Genomic DNA, 13,597 nt, shown 5'->3' on the forward strand with positions numbered 1-13,597 from the left:
ACATACGCTTCAAGTTACACACGCTTCAGGTTACAGACTCTGCTAACCCAGAAATATTGCTTCAGGTTAAGAACTTTGCTTCAGGATAAGAACAGAAATCGTGCTCCGGTGGCACAGTGGCAGCAGGAGGCCCCATTAGCTAAAGTGATGCTTCAGGTTAAGAACAGTTTCAGGTTAAGTATGGACCTCCGGAACGAATTAAGTACTTAACCCAAGGTACCACTGTATTTTAATATTTTGTTGGAAGCCACCCACAGTGGCTGGGGAAGCCCAGCCAGATGGGCAGGGTATAAATAATTAATTAATTAATAATAATAATAATAATAATAATAATAATAATAATAATAATTATTCCACAGCTTCCAATTGGCTGCAGGAATCTGCACCTTGGAAGTTGAACGGACTTCCGGAACGGATTCCGTTTGGCTTCCTAGGTATGACTGTAAATGCCTCTGAATCTTATTGGCAGTCACTGGTGGGGGATTCGCTGTAGCTCTCAGGTCCTGCTTGGTCTTCCTGTTGGAGAGGAGAACAGCTCTTGCGTTCAGTGTCTGCTTGAATGTTTCCCTTTAGGGCACTTGGTTGGCCACTGTGAGAACAGGATGCTGGGCTTGACGTGTCCCCTTTGGCCTCATCCGGCAGCCAAGCTCTTCTGGTGATTCTATTTTTTTTTTTATAATATATTTATTAAAGTTTTCAAATAAAGCATATATTAGATAAGCACTTATCATTGTCCATTTAACATCTCTCAATTGTTACATGGGACTCCCCCACACCTCCCGCATACACTTACATCATTATTAAATTAATTTCAAACAAATTATCATTTAACTCATCTTAATTAATAATCTTAATTTGGTTTGACATATAATTCAGCCTTAAATCTAATTTAATGGTAGACAATTGTCTGCACTGGCATCCAATTCAGCACTCAGCCAAATTACAATATTTTTGTAAATAAATCTTAAATTTCCTCCAGTCTTCTTCCATCCTTTCTTCTCCCTGGTCTCGAATTCTGCCGGTCATCTCGGCTAATTGCATATAGTCCATCAGTTGCATCTGCCATTCTTCCACAGTGGGTAGCTCCTGAGTTTTCCAATTCTTGGCAATTAATATTCTTGCTGCTGTTGTTGCGTACAAAAAGAATGTTCTGTCCTCTTTTAACACACTCTGGCCGACAATACCCAGGAGAAAGGCCTCTGATTTCTTAGTAAAGGTGTATTTAAACACCTTTTTTAATTCATTATATATCTTCTCCCAAAAGGCCTTCACTCTAGGGCAGGTCCACCAGAGGTGAAAAAATGTTCCTTCATTTTCCTTACATTTCCAACATTTGCTATCAGACGAATGGTATATTTTAGCCAGTTTAACAGGGGTCATGTACCATCTATACATCATTTTCATCACATTTTCCTTCAACGCATTACATGCAGTGAAGTTCAGCCCAGAGGTCCACAACCTTTCCCAATCTTCAAACATAATATTATACCCAATATCCTGCGCCCATTTTATCATTGTTGATTTTACCATTTCGTCATGTGTGTTCCATTTCAGCAGCAAGTTATACATTCTTGAAAGTACCTTAGTCTTAGGTTCTAACAGTTCAGTTTCTAACTTTGACTTTTCCACTTGGAATCCTAGCTTTTTGTCATTTTTAAACACTTCTTTAATCTGAGCATAGTGTAACCAGTCTCGCACTTTGTCTCTCATCTTTTCTAAACTCTGCAATTTCCAGTTGTCACCATCCTTTTCTATTATCTCCCAATATTTTGGCCAGTTGGCCTCCATATTGGCTCTTTTCCGAGCCTTAGCCTCCAGGGGTGACAGCCACCTCGGAGTTTTATTCTCCAGTAAGTCTTTATATTTTGTCCAGACATTAAAAACTGATTTTCTGACAATATGGTTCTTGAAGGCCTTATTTATCTTAACTTTATCATACCATAAATATGCATGCCATCCAAACGCATTATTAAAACCTTCCAAATCCAAGACATCCGTATCTTCAAGAAGTAACCAATCTTTTAACCAGCAGAAAGCTGCAGCTTCATAATACAACTTTAAATCTGGCAGGGCAAAGCCCCCTCTTTCTTTCGCATCTGTTAATATTTTAAATTTGATTCTGGGCTTTTTGCCCTGCCAGACAAATTTAGAAATATCTTTCTGCCACTTCCGGAAGCACTCTGTCTTGTCTACAATCTGCAGTGTCTGAAACAAAAATAACATTTTTGGCAATACATTCATCTTGATGGCAGCTATTCGGCCTAACAAAGAAAGTTTTAGTCTTGACCAACTATCCAAGTCTCTCTTAATCTCTGACCAACATTTTTCATAATTATCTTTAAATAAACTCAGATTTTTTGCTGTTATGTTTACCCCTAGGTATTTAACTTTTTTAACCACATTTAGTTCTGTCTCTTTCTGAAGCTGTTCCAACTCAATATCTGTCATGTTTTTCCCCAAAACTTTAGTTTTTTGCTTATTTAACTTAAATCCTGCCACTCGACCAAAGTTTTGAATCAGTTGTAGTACTCTTTTCAAACTAGACTCCGGCTCCTGTAATGTCAGAACTAGGTCATCTGCAAAAGCTTTAAGTTTATATTGTTTCGCTCCGACCTGAATCCCTTCCACCAACCGGTCCCCCCTAATCATATTCAGGAGCACTTCCAGAACCGAAATAAACAGTAATGGGGAAATCGGGCAGCCTTGTCGTGTACCTTTTTCAATTTTAAACTCTTCTGTAACCACATTGTTAACTATCAGTTTAGCCTTTTGTTCTGAATATATTGCCTCAATCCCGTTCTCAAACCCCCGTCCCACTCCCATTTCTTTTAAATTCCCCTTCATAAATTTCCAAGAAATGTTGTCAAAGGCTTTCTCCGCGTCTATAAAAATTAAAACTGCTTTAGTGTTTATGTTTGTTTGTAAAAGTTCCAATATGTCTATGATGTTCCTTGTGTTAGTAAACATATGTCTGCCCGGGAGAAAGCCTGCCTGGTCTTTATGGATTATCTCACTTAAAACTTTCTTAAATCTTCGTGCCAAAACATCTGCAAATATTTTGTAATCCACATTTAAAAGGGAGATGGGACGGTAATTCTTGAGTTGTGTCTTTTCAGTTTCTGACTTTGGAATCAATGTGATAAATGCTTCTTTCCACGATTCAGGCGCCTTCTTCCCCTCCATTATTTCATTACTGACCTCCAACAAAGGTTGTATCAAATAATCCTTCAATGTCTTATAGTAGTTAGAGGTCAGTCCATCTGGCCCTGGTGATTTGCCCTGTTTCAGACTCAGGATGGCCTGTTCAATCTCTTGTCGTGTTATTTTGCCATTTAAAATTGTTCTATTTTCTTCTGACAGCTTTGCTAATCCATTTCTCTCCAAAAATTGTGTAATCTCTATTTCATCTTGTGGCCCTTGAGTATATAACTTTTTAAAATACCTCTGGAAGCACTTTCTAATCTCTCCCGGGTTCTGAATGTTCCTTCCTTCAACCTCTAAGTTTGTTACTGTATTTAATCTTTGTCTCCTTTTCAACTGCCAAGCTAGCAGTTTCCCACATTTATTTGCCGATTCAAAAGTTTTTTGTTTCATTGTTTTAATCTTCCATTCTATTTCCTGATTTATCAGCTTGGAATATTGCGCCTGATAAAGTTTGATTTCTCTCAGAATCGGTTGGGACTTCGGGTTAGATCTTAACTTCTTCTCCAACTCTTTGATACTTTCCAGAATTTTATCTTTCTTTTCATTTTGCAGTCTTTTCTTTAAGGAATTCTGTTGAATCAAGAACCCTCTCATCACAGCTTTACTTGCATCCCAGATAGTTCTTTTTTCCACCGTAGTGTTCAAATTAATCTCAAAATAGTCCTTTAAGGTTTTTTGGGCCTTCTTTACAATTCTTTGATCTCTAAACAGGCCATCATTCATCTTCCATCTAAAGGAGCCGATTGGGATCAATGTCATATCCATTCTCAAGGCGTTATGGTCGGAGCATGTTTTGGGGCAGATTTCCACCTTCCTCACCTTAGGTGCCAGACTTCTAGTTATCCATATTTGGTCGATTCGTGTCCAAGTCAATTGAGCTTCAGAAAAGAATGTTCCTTCTCTTCCCAGGGGGTTTCTAACTCTCCAGATGTCAACCCAGTCCATATTGTCAGTCATTTCAAAAAAGGTCTTAGGTAGTCTTCCCTCTTTAGTAATGTTCTGGTTCTGTGACTTATCCATATTTGTTGATACGACCCCGTTCATGTCCCCCATCATAATGACGTTGTTGTAATCCAGATAATCCAGCATGATCTCGTGCAACTTCTTATAAAAATCCGATTTTCCTTCATTTGGAGCATAAATTCCTAATATCAAAATTTTTTCTCCTTGATACTGTACTTCTATTGCGAGGATTCTTCCACTTTCATCTTTAAAGAGAAATTTTGGTGAAAGGCTCTCTTTTGCATAGATCACTACACCTCTCTTTTTAACTGTATCCGATGATATAAATTCTTGACCAAGCCTTTTATTTATTAACACCTTTCTATGGAGCCTAATCACATGTGTTTCTTGTAAGCATATAATGTCCAATTGTTCCTTTTTTAAAATATGAAAAATTTTAGACCTTTTTTCGGGACTGTTACAGCCATTTATGTTCCAACTCAAAAGCTGCAGAGACATCCTGGATAGGTCTGGTTATTCTTTCTGGGGTGGTACCTTGTTCTCCGGTCCTTGAGGATCCGAGGGGGCGGGCTCCCCTGGAAGTTCTGGCGCTGGCAATCCAAGTCCTTTGTGGAGGTCTTCTCCGTGTGCTCCCAAAAACTTGTCTCTATCTTCCACTGTTTTGATTTTGATCTTTCTCCCTCTGTAGGTAAAGGATAATCCTTGTGGAAACTCCCACCTGAAGATAATTGCGTTGCTTCTCAACAGTCTTACCAATTCCGTGTAGTTAGATCTAAAGTCCAGCAACTGCTTAGGAATGTCCTTGTAGATTTCAATTCTCTTGCCCAAAATGTCTAGTGACTTTTCGTAGTGCAGGCCCAAAATCTTGTCCCTTTCCCCCTTTGATCTCAGTGTTATCAAACAATCTCTGGGCTTCTCTGTCCTTCTGACTCTGCCAAGCCTGAAAGCAGATACAATTTTAAAGTCTTTTTCCTCTAACTTCCAAAACTTGGCAAATTCCTTAGTTAGAAATTCAATAAAATTATCTTCTTCCACCTCTGGTATTGACCGTATCCTCAAGTTGGTCTCCCTGTTTCGCAGTTCTGTCATCAAAAAGTAAATCTGATGTTCTCCAACTTGTTTGCTGAGTGGTCTTACTTCTTTCTCAAGTTCTTCCAATCTTTGACTAGTATCTTCAGCCAGTTTACGATTTTCACCTACAGCCTCCTTTAATTCTCCAATAGACTGGGCATTCTGTGCAACTTGTCCAGTCAGCTTATTCAAGCTTTCTGTGTTCTGTTCAATTTTAGCTGTATGCAAATCAGCCTTCTTGTCCAGAGCCTCCAGTTTCTCCAAAATTTTCTCCAAGACAGAGCTACTTGTCCCTGAAGCCATATCTCCCAGGTGCAGCTCCTCTGTCTCACCCTCCCCTGCCTGTATTAGGGAGGCCGCCTCTATGTCTGGAGGCAAAGTGGAAGGCAAGGCCGGCACAGAAGATCTACGCTGTGAGGCTGCAGATAAAGTTAGAGTTGTTTGTTTAGTCCTTCCTCTTCTCCTTGCGCCACTCATTCCAAAGTTATCTGTAATCCAAGGTCAATCCAAGTTGTTCCCATGAGAAAGCAGAGTCCCAGATGCAATAGTCAAACAGAGGCCGGGAAAGGGAAAGTAAAACAAAGTCACTGCTGTAAGTCCAAAATCCTCTAGAGGGAGCTTAATACGTCTTCAGGGAAAAGATCAAATCCAAGTTAAACTTATAAATTTAAATCCATGTCTATCGCCTCCACAATGTATTATTTTTAGCAGAGTAAAACTTAAAGCAAAACAGTGTTTCTTACAGTGCCTTGACTGCAACAGTTTCAAAGTATCCAGTTCCAACTCAGAATTTTTCAAAACCTGAATTCAATGTATCCAAAGTTGCAAACTGGTGCTCATCCAGGCAGCTCCAGCACCAGAGATTCTTATTTATTTTATAATCCACTGGTACCACAGAAGAAGGATATCAGTGCACCCCGAATATGACCAGCAAAAGTCAATAGCTCAAAGTCTTTCACTCAGAAAACTGCTTTAACAGGGTGCCAGCATTTAGTTAACGCATAACTTTTTGTCTCCACTCCTCCTGCTCTTTGCTTAAAGTTCAGTATAGCGGGAGATGGGCTTCCTGCTTATCCTCACTCCGTTTTCAGCCAGATTTCAACTTTTTAAAAAAGTTTTAAAAGTTTCATAAAGTTCTCAAAAAGTTTCAGAAAGTTGACAAAAGTTTCAGAAAGTTTTCAATGTCCAAATTTACTCACGGGTTGTAGTTTCCAAAGTTCAGAAAAGTTGCAGGAAGAAAGGACAGCGCTGACCGGCAACAGCAATGCGGCTTCACTTCGCTGTTTGCGCAACGACCCACAGCGCCGCTACCCCCTCCGCGATCCGGAGCCCCTTACGGGGTCCCTTCAACGTTTTGGGGGCTGCTTCTGGCGCCCGCCGGGTCCCGAGACCACAGGCTTCTGCCACCTGTGGTTTTTCTAAATGGGTCTCCGCTTCGCCGTAGCGGACGACCCGTTTACAGCGGAGCTCCCTTCTCCTTACTCGGAGAAGGCAGCCATTACCGGTCGCGCCGCCTCCGGAAGTCCTCTTCTGGTGATTCTAAGGCACACTGATAAAAGTCTGTGCTCTGTTTTTGCACAACACGGAGCCCTTTCCTGTGTGCTCTCGATTCCCCTTCTAGATTCCTTCGTCTCGTCCTCCGATGAGAAGTGGCTCTCGAGCCTCGAAGGGACACGGTGGCTGGATCATGTGAGGTGAGCTGCGTCTCTTCCCCCCAGCCGGTCCCTCTGGCTACAGCGAGGACAGGCTCCCATCTCTGTCTCCCCTTCTCTCTGTCTGAAGAGGCTCGGGCGAATTTGTAGTGGTGGAAGGCGACTGAAGGCTGCTTGCCGCGATGGCCATGCTCCTCAGGTTGGAGTCAGAAATGCTTTTCTGAATGCTGGCTGCTGGGCACCGCAGGACGCAGAATCGCTCTTGCATTTGGGTCCTGATTGTGGGCTTCTCATTGGGGCATCTGGCTGGCCCCTGGGGGAACAGGAGGGTAAACAAGATGGGCCCCCTTTGGCCTGATCCTGCAGGCTCTTATTGTGTCCTTTATTGCTTCCCCCTTCTTTCTAGGGTGTGCTTGAAGAAGGCCAGTGAAGTGGCTGTGCTGCTGGCTGAGAGAAGCCGCTCTGTCCTCCTCCAAGGTAAAGAGAGGGTTTCTTTGCTCTGTGTTTCTTCTGCAGAGGGGATCCACTGCAGGATGTACTGTGTCCCCAATGGGACATTCTTCCAATGACTGTGAGATGGACCAACGCTGGTCTGCTCGCCCCCTGCCTCGGTGACTCCTGGTCACCTTGGAGTTTCCATCACCCTGAAGCTCCTCTTTCTCACTCTCCATTCATTTCCCCCTCCCAGAATCAGATGACAGGAACTTGAATTGCTTGCTGGCCTCCTTGGTGCAAGTCATTTCAGACCCACACGCCAGAACCATCTCCGGCTTCCAGAGCCTGGTCCAGAAAGAGTGGGTGGCGACCGGGCACCCGTTCCTGCAGCGCCTGAACCTCCTCCAGAAAAACGACCGGGATGAGGTGAGTTGGACCCCTGAAAATGGGGTGACCCCTGCATTTAACGGTGATTCTGGCATTGCAAGGGTGTGTGTGTGTGGAATTGTTGACCCTGGGGGTTCCTTCCTACCCTACAATTTATCGCTGAAGGATATCAGAAGCTGTTTCGTACTGAGTCAGAGCACCGGGTCCATCTAGTTCAGTATTGTCTACACTGAGGGCCATCGAATCTCCAGGATTTCAGACCAGGGAGTCTCTCTCCAGTCCTACCTGGAGATACCATTGGGGACTGAACCTCAACAAACCTAAAAGCAGCTTACCAAAAACATTGTTGTTGTCGTTTAGTCGTGTGAGCCTCTTTGTGACCCCCTGGACCAGAGCACGCCAGGCAGTCCTGTCTCCCACTGCCTCCGGCAGTTTGATCAAACTCATGTTTGTAGCTTCGAGAACACTGTCCAACCATCTCGTCCTCTGTCGTCCCCTTCTCCTTGTGCCCTCCATCTTTCCCAACATCAGGGTCTTTTCCAGGGAGTCTTCTCTTCTCATGAGGTGGCCAAAGTCTTGGAGCCTCAGCTTCAGGATCTGTCCTTCCAGTGAGCACTCAGGGCTGATTTCCTTCAGAATGGAGAGGTTTGATCTTCTTGCAGTCCATGGGACTCTCAAGAGTTTCCTCCAGCACCAAAAACATAAAACAATAATATTATCAGTAAGATATGTTGTTGGCATCTGTTTGTCCGGTGAGACGATGGAGTGCATCTCCAGGGATGAAGTCAAACTGCTGTGTTAGCAGCACCAGTGACCTCCCCGGGGTATAAACATGGGCAATGTGCCTGGCGATGCCCAGATAACAAGACCCCCCTCTCAGGCTTGCTGAGGTTTAAGATCAGAGTTTTGCTTCTCCTGGATGGGCTGCCTTCCCAGGTGGACGAGCCCCATCTGCCCCTCACTTCCCTCCACAGAACATGCAGAAACCGCCATCTTGACCTTTGGACCCACTACTGGTCTCGTCCACTCAATCCCTTTGCATGCAAGGGCAAGTCAACTCACCTGAGGGTTTGAGTCCCATCCGCTACCCTCACCTGGTCTAGCAACAATGATCTGAAACTTTCATAGTTGGAATAACAATAGCCTAAAAACAGATCAACACTTTCTAAACAGCTGGGTAGGCTTGTCTAAACAAGAGCATTTTTAGCAGGCGCCAAAAACAGTGCAGCAAAGGTGCCCTTGCCTGGTGTCCATAGGCAGGGAGTTCCAAAGTGTAGGTGCTGCCTCTCTCTCTCTCTCTCTCTCTCTCTCTCTCTCTCTCTCTCTCCCCTTCCTTCCTTCCTTCCTTCCTTCACCAGCCATCTGGCTGGGTTTCCCAGAGTTAAAAACACGATAAAACATCAAGCATTAAAAACTTCCCTGAACAGGGCTGCCTTCAGATGTCTTCTAAAAGTCAGGTAGTTGGTTTATTTCCTTGACATACTGTGGGAGGGCGTTCCACAGGGCGGGCGCCACCACCGAGGAGGCCCTCTGCCTGGTTCCCTGTAACCTCACTTCTCACAGTGAGGGAGCCATCAGAAGGCCCTCGGAGCTGGACCTCAGCATCTGGGCTGGATGATGGGGATAGAGACACTCCTTCACGGATACTGAATTTGAAAGATCAAGTTCTTACAAAATGCGGAACAGGTATTATGTGGCCCCTGTAAGGGTGTCCCACCAATCAAAGTGGTCGAGTGATGCTTTAGTGCAGTGCTGCAGACTTTGCCCTAAAATCAAAGTAAGGTTCTGGTCCTCATTGTTCTGAGTAAGGTTCCCATGGAAAGAAGAACACAGAAAGCCTCAGATGCTTCATCCCTGACCTGAAGCCTTTCTCTGTAGAGGAGGAGGAGAGAGAATAAATGTGCTCAGGGAAAAGAAATGGGAGCATCTCTTTCCCCCTTTCACCCCTTTTTGCAGTCGCCGGTCTTCCTGCTGTTCCTGGACTGCACCTGGCAGCTCCTGCAGCAGTTTCCCGGGTCCTTCCAGTTCACCGAGGCCTACCTGGTGGCTCTACACGAAAGCAGCTATGTCCCATTCTCCAGCACCTTCCTCTTCAACTGCCAGTGGGAGAGAGGGCGGAGGAACCAGGTGAGTTGCGCTTGAGGGACGGGGGACGGACACCCAGCCTGGCTTGGCACTTGTGAACCTGTATATTTGAGCTGATATATTGTATTTCTGTGCCATTGCACGCAAACAGAATGGGATTTTTGGAAAGTAAAGCACTCCTCTCTCACCTCTTGACAGCAGCCTAGGGGCTGTATTGCCAAACCCTGGAAAAGCTTTAATCTTAATAATTTGGATTGCTGGTCCTCAAGGCTGTGATGGCTCAGGACTTCAATATTTGATTATTTGCCTTCTTCATCTTTGTTATGTCTGCACTTCTTTTCTTTTGCTTACGAATCGATAGCAATAAAAAAGGGAAAACAAGGAAAATAACTGCTTGGCTTTGAAAAGGGATGAGGGTGGGGCCAAATTTGCTGGCTCTCTTGAGGACGCTGGGTGGGAAGGAGAGGCAAGGTGACTTGAGCTGATCGGCCAGGGATAGCCAAAATTGTTAAATTGTGGGTGAACATATCAGACGACACAGTGATTCTTCAAACAGCTGTTGTTTATTCACAGGCCAGAACAGAACTGAACTGAAGGGTTCAGTCAGCCTGCTTATATAGAGCTCCAGTACAATGTAACTATAACAATTTTCTAAAACTATCCAATCACTGAACGTCACTTTTGATCCCTTATTTGCATAACTATCTACAGTATCCCCCTGCTGGCCCAGGGTGAGAACTTCAGTACATAACAAAAATGGTACTCTCAGGATGTTGCCATTTCCCATCACCATCATCCCCAAGTGTTGACACTGTGCCAGTCGCTGGAGCCCAACAGAATCTGGAGGGGATGGCTGCTCTAGCCTTTCTCTCATCTGTGGCCTGCCTCTCCACTCTAGGAATCAACTCCTTCTCTTTAAAGATGGCGGTCCTGTGGCCCTCCAGCTGCTTTGGAGCACAACTCCCACCATCCCCGGGTCATGGGCTGTGATGACCCATTGGAAAGTGGTGTCCTGCAACCTTTGGAAGGCGCTAGGTTGGGGAAGGCTGCTGAATCCATTCTCTTCTCTGTGGCCTGCCTCTCCTCTCTAGGAATCAGCTCCTCCTCTTGAAGGGTGGAGAAATCCTCACAATAGCCCTGTAGATCATGGGTAGGCAAACTAAGGCCCAGGGGCTGGATACAGCCCAATTGCCTTTTAAATCCAGCCCGCGGACGGTCCAGGAATCAGTGTGTTTTTACATGAGTAGAATAATAATAAATAATAATAATTTATTATTTATATCCCACCCATCTGGCTGGGTTTCCCCAGCCACTCTGGGCAGCTTCCAACAAAACACTAAAATACAATAACCTATTAAACATTAAAAGCTTCCCTAAACAGGGCTGCCTTCAGATGTCTTCTAAAAGTTTGGTAGTTATTTTTCTCTTTGACATCTGGTGGGAGGGCGTTCCACAGGGTGGGCGCCACCACCGAGAAGGCCCTCTGCCTGGTTCCCTGTAACTTGGCTTCTCGCAGCGAGGGAACCGCCAGAAGGCCCTCGGCGCTGGACCTCAGTGTCTGGGCAGAACGATGGAGGTGGAGAATGTGTCCTTTTATTTAAAATGCATCTCTGAGTTACTCGTGGGGCATAGGAATTCGTTCATTATTTTTTCCCAAAGTATAGTCCGGCCCCCCACAAGGTCTGAGGGACAGTGGACTGGCCCCCTGCTGAAAAAGTTTGCTGACCCCTGCTATAGAGAGCAGGCCACTATTGTTGCAATATTTCTTTGGCCAATAAAATCCATATAAGTGGAAAAGGAGAAATGCATTTTTGGGAAGGGTCGGTTTATCCACCGCCACTCCTCTCTCTCCCCACAGAACCGTTTCCTCACCCAGCTCTACACTCCCATCAACGGCTGGCGAGAGCCCCTCTGCCTGGAGATCTTGGAGAAAGACTGCTACCCAGTCAAGGAAGCCACGGGGGCCGCCTTGCCCACCATCTGGGACTGGTCCTTGAGATACAACCCCCGGCACATGGCGTGCTTCCGGAACCCCTGCTACAGGCGCAGCGGGAATGGCGGCAGCAACGGCGGGGCTCTGAACGGGAACTTCCTCCCCCAAAACATTGGCAAGGTTTGTGCTTGTTTGGGAAGGCATAGAGGTCGTTTCCGCAACTTGGGCTGGTGGATTCAGAGCCAGAGGACGTGTAGAAATCTTTGGCATCTCCCAGTCTGGTAGGGTACCAGGTTCCAGCAGCGCCTTTCCCTGTTTAGATCTAACTGTGCGACCCACAGGAATGCAGGAAGCTGTCTTTACAAGGTTCCAGTCCTCATGGTTCCAAAAAAAGGGTTGACTTAAGAAAGCAGGAAGCTTATATCTTATGCTGATCAAGCAATTGGGGGCCCATCTAGCTCAGAATTGTCTGCACTGACTGGCAGCGGCTCTCCAGGTTCTCAGATAAGAAGCCTTTTTGCCAGCACCACTCAGTTTCCCCATTTGAATCTGGAACCCTGTTGTTAAGAGTTTGCTCTTGTGTTGAGATCTCGCCTGTGGGTTTTCAACAGGCATCTGGGTGTCCACTGTGGAAAGATGATGCTGGAGCTGATGGGCATTGGCGTGATCCAGCAGGGCTCTTTTGAAGCAACCACAGAATTGGAAGGGGTCCCGAGGGTCATCTAGTCCAACCCCCCTGCAATGCAGGAATCTCAGCACGCGGTCTCCCATCCAATTTGAAACTTCACTGCTCTTATAGAACCTCCATGTCTAGAGACAGTCTATCTGGACTTAGGTTCTTAGGAGAATTTGGCCACTGTGAGAACAGGATGCTAGCTCAGGATGCCAACCTGGGCTAGCTCAGAGGGTAGAGCGTGAGCGTCTTAATCTCAGGCTTCTGACTCCAAGTCCTGTGCTGGGCAAATACATAGATAATTTAGATAATTTATTACGGTCAAAGACCAGCTCGCACAACACAATAACAACAGCGTTCATAAAGATAAAATATACAATCAGAGCAGATTGCAGCAATAGCTCATGAGTTAAAATTGAGATATATACATACACCTGTACAACTGAGAATTGGGCTACCATAAAGGGCAACTTCAGCATTTCCCTAGTAAACTATTTTATTCTAGAGGATGATCTGGGCCTACAAATCTGGGCGCAGAATCTGGCTACCAGCCAGGTCGTCTTATGATCTTTGCCTAAGAGGAGAGAATGAAGTTTAGACTTCTCTGAAAGATCGGCGAGCCTCTTCAGCAAAGGGTCAATGGTGTCTCAATGGATCTCAACATAAAAAGGACATCTAAAAATATATATGTTCGGGGCTTCCTATTTCCCCTAATGGGCAGGCGCAAAGTCTCTGTGCATATGGGACTCTTCTATAGGAGCCTTCCAGAACTGGTGAGGGCAAGGCTGAGCTTCTAGCAAGAGTGAAAGCCCTTCTTGCATTTCTGGATGCGAGGAAATAGAGATATGTTGCTGGAGCGGCTACGTATCTCCTGTTTTCCGTGATTTTATAATCGGGGACCCTTGTACAGTCCTGTTGCCTCTCTATGTCCATGATTCTTTGCCTAACCACGGATCTAGCTTGGCCCAGGCCCATAGTTATGAGGGTTTGGGGGGCAAGGCCCAGTTTCTGAAGAGTGTTTAAGATTGCTGTCTGCCAGCCAGACTGAAACTGGTCGCTCAGAATCAATGGGGCTATTCCTCGGGGGAGCAGTTTCAAAGTTAGCCACTTACCTATTGATGTTAGACTAATATGAGCTTCGACTTTCATCATCCCTGGTTCTAGTCTGACCCATGCATTTGAAACGCATGTGCT

The 13,597-nt window shown here is 45.1% G+C and overlaps 1 protein-coding gene across 1 annotated transcript in view; it reads left to right on the forward strand.

The window, feature by feature from the left end:
* MTMR11 (myotubularin related protein 11) overlaps nucleotides 1–13,597 on the forward strand; it is a 42,303-nt gene that overhangs the window by 20,432 nt on the left and 8,274 nt on the right. Inside the window, exons 11-15 of the mRNA XM_083591122.1 lie at nucleotides 6,860–6,932; nucleotides 7,297–7,367; nucleotides 7,579–7,751; nucleotides 9,669–9,839; nucleotides 11,656–11,910. Of these exons, the coding sequence (XP_083447248.1) occupies nucleotides 6,860–6,932; nucleotides 7,297–7,367; nucleotides 7,579–7,751; nucleotides 9,669–9,839; nucleotides 11,656–11,910 (743 nt within the window). The remainder of the gene's footprint in view (nucleotides 1–6,859; nucleotides 6,933–7,296; nucleotides 7,368–7,578; nucleotides 7,752–9,668; nucleotides 9,840–11,655; nucleotides 11,911–13,597) is intronic.

The sequence above is a fragment of the Podarcis filfolensis genome, assembly GCF_964270895.1.
Source record: "Podarcis filfolensis genome assembly, chromosome: 16".
NCBI lineage: Eukaryota > Metazoa > Chordata > Lepidosauria > Squamata > Lacertidae > Podarcis > Podarcis filfolensis.